This window comes from Hirundo rustica, chromosome 6 (genome assembly GCF_015227805.2).
Source record: "Hirundo rustica isolate bHirRus1 chromosome 6, bHirRus1.pri.v3, whole genome shotgun sequence".
Classification (NCBI taxonomy): Eukaryota; Metazoa; Chordata; class Aves; order Passeriformes; family Hirundinidae; genus Hirundo; species Hirundo rustica.
In genome coordinates this window covers 38,116,400-38,125,192 of record NC_053455.1, presented here as the reverse complement: position 1 = coordinate 38,125,192, position 8,793 = coordinate 38,116,400, and the positions used below count along the sequence as shown (strand labels likewise).

The following is an 8,793-nucleotide window of genomic DNA, read 5'->3' as shown; positions in this document are numbered from 1 at the left end:
TCAAGTACTTCTCGGGCATTCTGAGGTCATGCTCAGCATGGAATTGAAGAAGGTGGTGTTTCTCAGCTGTCACGCTCTAAGGTCTCTGAGAAATCTCATGTGGGCAGTGACAAATTATGTATGTACTACACAGGCCAAGCTAAACCCAAGGCTTCCCTCTAGATCATATTTAAACTGTTGTCTTCATGAAATCTTTCTAACCTATTTAGAAATGAACGTCGCATCTTTGCCTCTGTATCGTCAAGGCTTCGACACCCCATGGGAACACAAACTGAAAGGAAGTAGAAATAAGCACCATGTTAATGATAACAATGTTTAGAAAGGGATTTCATGGGAATGAAATAGACTTTTAATTTTGCCAATATAAATAAAGGCAGAAAGCTGTTTTTGTAGCAGGCGTGTGTGAAATGTGAAACCCTGGCAGGGTGCAGCAGTACCGACATGAGCCAGAACGACTGCGATAAGCAAAACGCTTCACCCCTGGAGGTGGGAACATGCTCTGGCAGTCACAGTAGCACAGAGCAAATTTGAAGCTCCCTGTTCCTGTCCCTAACTCCATGTCTGCAGTCAACTCATGTACTGTCTATCAGTTCACCCATCTGTACAACAGGGACATTTTTATCTGTATCTTATCAGAGCCAGCTCTTGGCAAGCATCACCAGTGGACGGAGGCAGCCCTGTCCTGTCAGGAGTGCAGGATTTCACAAGAGAAAAGTAGAAGTCACCAGCACTTTGTCAGGACACAGAGTACCATTCCATTTGTTAAAACAGCTGTACACTTACAAGGAAATGTGGTGGTACTGACTGAGGAATCTCTTTATTTTCCAGGCAACTTTGAAAGATTTTGAGTTAAATCTTATGCAAAGTTCAGAGACCAGAAGCTCTCTAGAGCAGATACGCTATAAACGAAGTCAATTAAACCCGTCTAACCTTATTCAAGCAATTAGCACTAATCAATATTATGACAGGTTTTTACATGTATTTATTAAAATGATAATGTATTACATGTTTTTGTTTCTATCTTTGTTAGTTGAAAGTAAAATCTTTTAAATTATATTTTATAGCTGAACTGAGTTGGTAGTCCCAGAACTGTTGCCAAGGTTAAGGTTTCCTAAATAAAGTTTCCTAATCATAGGCCACACATAATCTTGTAATTGCAGAATCAGCAGAGAGAGCAACGGCTGAAAGAGACTGTAAACTGAAATGTCCTTCCACAGGCAGCAGGGCTCTCCTGAAGGGTTCCTGTTTGCCCTGTGAAAGCTCACATGTAACCCCACTCCTGTGAATAAATATATTTTTCCAGCTTGCTTATCTGCAGACAGAAGCTGCCACAGTGACATAAAAGAGTTACATGGGTCCAGACTGTGTGTGTGTGTACAATCTTGAATACCCATTTAAAACTGCCCTCTGCATTTTCTGCTCTATCTACAAATTTATTACTGTGAATATTCTTATAAAACTATAAATTATAGAATCATGCTTTTTATTAAACTATTATGACTTTAGGTATATATTAGGTATAATCAATTTTTGTGTTTTGAGACTGCCTTTCTGCTATATGAAATTTGAAACTAACTGCAAAATTAATAATAAAAGCAGTGATTATCTTCTTTCAGAAAGAAGGTAAATCCATTACAGTCTACCATGTAGGAATACCCTCCTACAGGTGCTTCGGTGTTCTCCCTGCCTGTTGGAGAAAAGTGGCGCATTTTACAGTGCGCATTTTACTGTGCACATTTTACTGTGCACTTTACTGGTTGTGCTTTCACATAATTTGGCTGCAGCTGTCAGCCCTGCCTCCCCCATCACATACACCTTGGGAGAACTCCCACAACGGCCTCTACACAAAACTGAGTCCACGACAAGGTTTGGCCATTTAAGCTGAAAATCCAGGGTGCACAAATTCCTGTCTAGGGTCCACCCAGTTACAGAAATGTATCCAAAGATGACTGATTATTTATGAAGTTTCCCAGCTGCCTTTTTGTCTGCTCCTGAGCATTCACAAGCTGTGGGCCCTGTGAGAAGGACAGCAGCCACCTCAGGAGAATGCGAATTGTGTGGTGCCTTTTGGAACGGGCTTTTCCAAAGGTAACCTGCAAGATCAGGCTATAAAATAACCCCAACTGCAGCCAAATAACCTGACCGAACCACAAAACAGGTTAACAAATAATTTATAGCACCGCCGGAGAGAGGAGTTCCAGCCGTGGTCCGGGGCTGTGCGGAGCTCCACGGCTCCCTCAGCAAGGAGCTCCCAGCCCAAGCACCAGGCAAGAGAGAGCAGATGGTGAGAGACAGATGGGAGAGTACAAGGAAACAATGAGATAAATGAGCAAAAACTCAGCTGAAGACTTTAGCATTTGGTTCCAAAATTATTAATTTTAGTAATCGTTTCAGCTGATGTAACCCTACGGTAGAACGCCTTTCCCGTTCCAAAGGTCTTAATAGCTACAATTACAACACACGCCGCAGCCCAGCACGGGTTACATTTTAGGTAAAGAGTGGGAGTTCAGCAGGCGAGAAGTACCGAGACAGGGGGTGTCAAACGCCGAAATTCGTTCGTAAAGGGGTTGCTGGGGTATCGCAGCAACCGGCGGATTAAAGCAACCGGAGTGCTGCCCAGTGGGTAACGCGCTGACCGACGGGCAATTCGGCCTCCCCGGGAGGCGGGCGCTGCCCCAAGCCCCCGTCCCACGCCCGCCGGGGATGCTACAGCGAGGCGTGGGGACCCGCGGCGCGCCCGGGGGAGCTGTGCCCTCAGCTGCCGGCACCGCGAGCCACTCGCGCACCGCCACCCGGTCCCCGCGGGCTGGCGACAGCCCGGTCGCGCCCCCGCCCCGCGGGGCGCCCCGAGCCACCCCAGGATGCCGCGGTCCCGCCGCGGGGGCCGGGAGGTGCCCCCCGGTGCCAGCGCGCACCGAGGGGACGGTCAGGCACGCCGCGCCACGCGCAGCCCCGGGAGGGTGGAAATGCCCAGGGCGGGTCAAAGGCCGCCTCCCCCGCGTCCCGAGGCGGGGCAGGGCCGTGGGGCCGCGCCGCCCCTCCGGCCCGCGGGCGGCCGGGGCGCGCCGCGCTGCGCAGCCGCCGTGCCCGGGGAGCCGCGGCCCGGCGGGCGGCGGCGCGGAGGTAAGGCGGGCGCGGGGCGCGACACCCGGGCAGGCACCGGGACAGCCCCAGGCCGCTCCCCGGGGGCCGCAGCAGGGAAAGCGAAACCAAACGGGCGGCGGCGGGAAGGGGCGGGCAGGGGCTCCCGCGGCGCGGCTCCGCTCGACTCGACGCGATTCGACTCGCTCCTCCCCTCAGCGCCGAGGCGGAGCGGGGCGGTGGCGGCGGGCGGGCGGTCGGGCGGGCTCGGCGCGCCCCCATGGCCCTGGCGCCGGGTCAGCGGGCAGGGTAGCAGGCTCCGGCTGTCGCCGCGGGTGACTCAGAGCTGCCCGGGCAGGGCGGGCTGGAGATGCGCCTCTCCGCCGGGCTCCGGGCGGCCGCGGGAGACTGACTGAGCCACAAAGAAGTTTCCCCGGCGGCGGCGCGGCGCTCCCCCATGCGCGCCTCCGGCCGCCGGTCCTGGAGCGCTGCTCGGCAGGCGCCCGGCACCGAGCCCGCCATGGAGCCCCGCGCGGGGCTGCACAGCAGCCCGGAGCTCAGCCGGGCCAAGCGGCTGACCGTCGGGGAGCTCTGCTCCCTCTTCGAGGCGCGCTGCGCCGCCGTCGCCGCCGCCGCCGCCCGTCAGCTGCCCGACCGGCCGAAGAGGGGCTGCCGGCCCCCGAACGGGGTTCTGCCGCCCGTCATCCCCCGGCTCACCGTCACCGCCGAGGAGAGCGAGGAGGCGCAGGGCGGCCCCCAGGCGCGGTCGCCGCGGCCGGAGGGCGGCGGGCTGAGGACGGGCAGCTCGCTGCACCTGCAGTCCCGCAGGCTGTCCAACTCCTCGGTCTCCTCCACCGGCTCCTCGTCCCTCCTGGAGGACTCGGAGGACGACGTGCTGAGCGACACGGAGTGTAGGAGCCAGGGCATCGTGCACTTGGAGCACGGCGAGGACACCAGCCAGGTAGGGGCGCGGGGTGAGCGGTTCGCCCGGGACGCGCTGCCCCCTCCCCGGGCCAGCTTGGCCGGGCGGCCGGGCGCCTCCCGGGCTCCTCGGGGGCCGCCAGATGCTCCTCCCGCTTGGAGTGAGGTTTCCGTGACCCAGATCCACGCGAACTCCGGGAAACTCCTGTCCTGGGCCGGCAGCGGTGCGCGGGTTGCTGCGCCTGCTGGAAAAGCGCTTCTGCACGTGGGCTCCTCAAAAAGCCGGCCAGGTGTGCGCTGTTTCTTTCTGCTGTGCGTTTGTACTTTATGGCCCGAGAATATGGGGAGATGTTTTTTGATCATAAGTGGGTTGTTTTGTTGTTTTTTTTTTTTTTCTTTTTTCCAGTCTCCTGTGTCAGATGCTCAAAATAAAATTTTTCCAGGCATTTCCCAGCAGGTATTTTTTGTCTCTTTCAGTCCTGGAGTCTGTGGTTGTCAATTTTTGAGCTGCTTCTTGCTGTGAGCATGACAGGAGATGGGGAGGAGCTTGGAATGGATAGAATGCATGCTTTTGTCCGTTCTGGCAGCAACACATTTTTCTCAGTAAATCCCCTCTGTAATTTGGCAGCTTTCATCTGTGAAGTGCGCTTTTAAAGGCATGTAGTTAGTTGCTTTTTCATGATCTTTGATGTATATTTGCCTGGCTCCACATAGGCTTTTGTACCTGAAAAATGTAGCTTTAGTGAATTCCCCCTCCCACCTTCATTGACACCGCTGCTTAAATTGTTGTTCTACTGCCAGCTCATTGGTGCTGAATTGTTTTCGAGCAGAACATATGCTTTGATTAAAAAGGTGTAAGGAAGAAGTAATGCAACTTGTAGGTGATACCTCCAGCTGGACTTTTCTCATGGTAATTGTGGGTTTACTACTTTAGAGGACACAGAGTACAGGAACCAAAATGCTGTGCACAATATTGGTTTTGTTTGCATCAACTTGTGGCCTGATTTTGGAAGAGAAAAAAAAGGGTTTTGTACTTTGTCATTTTGAGTATCAAGAAACCTGTAATAATAATACTTAGTTTGTACTTTTTATTCTGAGATAGAATCTGGTTTGCCGGGGGGAAAATTACTGTTGTTTTGCTTTCTTTTCTAAAATACATGCTGTGTGATTTTTGTGAAAGTAGCACATAGCAGGAGAACAGAAATTAAAGATAATAAAGGGCCATAGGATCATTTGACTCAATATCCCTGCTGTGACGGTATGTGTGGTTAATGGGGAGCAAGAATTAAGTGATGACGCTTCAGCAGTAAGGGAACTCTGAGATGGCATCGTGGCAGCTGGTTAAACTGTCTGAGTATAGACTGAAGCAAAACTGATTCTTCAGATGAGAAGCTGTACTACCTCAACGGTTATGCTTCTGCATCTCTGTAGTCATTGGTACTGAATGCAGCATTGAGACCTAAAGGATTAGGAGTGTATCCTTCCCTGTAGTTTGACATGCATGTATCATGTGAGTGGTACTACTTTCTTTTAGGAAGTCTTTATAGTTGCCTTTTAATCAGAAGAAACTGAAATATTAAAAGAAGAAGATCTCTAACATGTATTTATAGACAGACTAAAAATATCCATATTATAAATGTTTCAGACTCTTGAGAGACTGTCCTGTTCATTTAGGTGTGTGGGAAAATGAGAACTTTGATAGTATTATCATAATTCAGGTTTTTTGAAACAGTTTTTGCAGTTTCCAAAGTTTAGTGCAGCTGCAGGACTGTTTAATGCCTCCTTGGTGAAGAAAGTATTCCCTTAACTCAAGTAAAATACTTGATGTTTTAAAAGGCTGAGTTCCATACCTGCAGTGTAGGGGAAGGTGGGGCAAACTGTGCACCAGGATTGCATTCTGGCTGATGTTCTTTATTTCCTTATCCCTTCTGTGACAGGTTGTCCAACCAGAGCAGGGACTGGTACCTAGGGCTCTAAACCAGCAGAACTTCATGGCACTACCTTATAAATTAGCAGGCTCACCTGCTCAGTGACTGCTTACACAGTTCATCCCTCCCTTCCTTGCTGCGTTACCCACCAGGAGCTCGAATCCCAGGAATCTGCTGTTTCTCCTGTGGTCAGGTGAACTGTTTGCTCACCAATACCTGGAGGCGTTCAGGGCAGTTCTTGTGCTGGATGTCTTCTGGTACTGGACAATGCTGTCCAGTCCTGTTTCTTCAGCAAAGCAGTGACTTCATACCATGCCAAAGTTGGAGTCTATGCTTTGAACCCCTGGGGCTTCAGCTTTACAGGATGTGTCCTTTCGACCTGTAAATCTTGAGACAGGATGAACGTTTGTTTTAGAATGGAAGGCTTTGGGTTGAAGGCAAGCACATGCAAGTAAAAATAACTACAAATTTTAGGATAACCTATGGAATAGTTTTATATTTTGAAGATTTTATTTAGAGGAATTTGGAACATTTTGTTTATATTTATTGTTTTCAGTGTATTTTAATAGGTGAAGGCTTGTTCTAAGAGTGTAACGCAAAGCATAGAGACTTTTCTGAAGGAAACTGAAACCAGAAGTGGGCCAAAGTTACTGTTAACTAATTCATGTGAAATTTTTACATTTTAAAATTTCTCCTGTATTGGGAAATTCCCTGATACTTTTCTCTGGAAATGTTAGAAGTTAATTTGAAGCCTGCCACCTTATGATTAAGCTCAGACCAGTGCTCAGAGAACTGCTGGGTTGTCAAGCCTACCAGGCTCCCCAGTGCCTACCAGGGACCTTGGAAACTTGCCCAGGTCTTCAACTGTGGGAGCAGAAGTTCTGATAATATTCCTGTTATCAGAGCTTCAAGGCTTCCATCTGGAGACCCAGGAGCCTGAGAAGAAGGCCCTCCCGGGCCTCCCTACTGTTGACTTGGAGATCAAGACCTAGCTGCGTCTGAAATATTGTGAGCCCTCAAGCTACCTGTGCAGGCCTGTATGTGAGATGTGAAGCTCAGGAGCCTCTGTGTCCAGGGCTTGCTGCCCTGGAGTTCTCAGGCCTTGAATCCCAGGATGATATGCCTGGGAGCGCTGTCTCTGACTGTATTCCTTGGAGGACAGTTCTCCTTGGTAGATCACTTGGAAGACAACTTTCCTAGAGGATGAGTGATTCAGTTAAGTATTTCACAGAGCATTTGGGGTTGGATGGATTGACACATCATGACGATGTTAAATTTTTGTTTCTTCTTGAGAACAGTACGTGGGCATGTCCCTGGAGTGTTAGGGCCCGTGTGGGGGCAGTGAACACCTTGGGGCCGATGGATGACGATGATGGTGCAGTCCCAACCTGGTTCCGCTGGGACAAAGTGCTGCTGGCATCTGGGCAGGCCCACCTTTGAGAGAAGCTCAGTGGGTGGTGTTCCAGTTTCTCTGCGTAAGTTATTCGTGCCATTTTGCAGTAATTAGCAGAGGCTTTGAGATTGGGCTGTCCTGGCTTTCCTGGAGGAAGACCCTTCTAACAGTGAAGGAATGGAAGTATGAGAGAAACCTCTTCTGCTGCTGTCCTGTTTGTTCAACTTGGGGTTCAGTGAAAGCCAGTTGTGCAAAGCTCTTCTAATGGAAACTGCATAATGCCATATTTGGAGCTTTGTAACTCTTGGCGGTTAACTTAAGAGAAGAAATATTGGTTATTTTTTAAATACCCTATGGCAAAAGCTAACATTCCTGCATTTAAATGGGAAGCATGCTTTTGTAGCCTTGCTTCATGCCATCTGGGAGGTGTATATACACAGCTGAATCTTGCAGTGAAAACACCAGTGGTGCCTTTATGGTAATGGAGAAGATACAAGAGTTATATATTTTTGTCTTCATTCTGTGAATGAGCAGTTTTAAGAAGTACGAAGTCTGGTTAGCACCTTCTTTGTTGGGACAGAAACTTTAAAGAGAGGTTTTCACAGAGAATAAACACCATGATAATGTACAGCAGCCTCTTGTCCTCTTTATAGGAGAATGTTATTTACTAGATAGAAACATGCCAAATAAATTTACTCATTTTCATAACTGTGACCTGTCATTCCAAATTCCAGGAACCGTAACCATGAGAACAGCTGACAGTTTGCTAGAGAAAAAGCTTCAGTTCTTGCCTGCAATGATACCAATCCAGATACTTTGGGGGATATTCATTAGTGAAGTGCATTTGGTTTGGTTTCACCGATATTCTTGATGTTATTTTTCATAACATCAAATACCTTAAAATGGACTAGTGTATAGAAAGGCACACACACTTAATAGCTAGCTAACTAAATAATTAATAAATACATAATGCAAGTTTCAACTACTTTGGCTCAGGGGTGGGTTACATAAGCTAATGCAGTAGAATAAAATTGTTATTTTTAAATGAAGAATAGGAATGATGGGATGACATAAGTAAGACTGTTAATGGGATTTTAGCCTACTCTCCAAAGGAAAGAAAGCTTGTGTAATCACTCTGTCAATTCAATTTGAACTGCTTTAGTAGGTTTCAGCCAAATTTGGCAGTGGCATAGACATCTCAAAGTTTCTTCAAGAGCTCTTTAAAGTTTCACAAAGGTCAGACTGGGTGAAAGAGAGGAAACCATAATAAGTGCATACTTTTTCTTCTCGGGGGGAGAAGGTGCCAGGGGAGATAACAGCTGTCTTCTGTTTCACTTGTTGACTGGCAAATTGGCATCTGCATACTGGCTAATCCATAGGTGCTTTCATGCTGAATCCAGCTGCAACAGGTAGTGTCTCCTCTCCTGAAGGTAATTTGGAAGAAGTAGGGAAGGGATCATACAGTGCTGT

General features: G+C 48.9%; 1 protein-coding gene across 2 annotated transcripts in view; it reads left to right on the top strand.

The window, feature by feature from the left end:
* The first annotated feature begins 3,538 nt into the window (after window positions 1–3,538).
* The window catches only part of ITPKA (inositol-trisphosphate 3-kinase A), a 37,158-nt gene continuing 31,903 nt past the window's right edge, over window positions 3,539–8,793 (top strand). The window contains exons 1-2 of one of the 2 annotated variants that reach the window (XM_040068188.2): window positions 3,539–4,042; window positions 4,409–4,459. In XM_040068188.2, the coding sequence (XP_039924122.1) occupies window positions 3,539–4,042; window positions 4,409–4,459 (555 nt within the window). The remainder of the gene's footprint in view (window positions 4,043–4,408; window positions 4,460–8,793) is intronic. The other variant, XM_040068189.2, reaches the window with a different exon arrangement.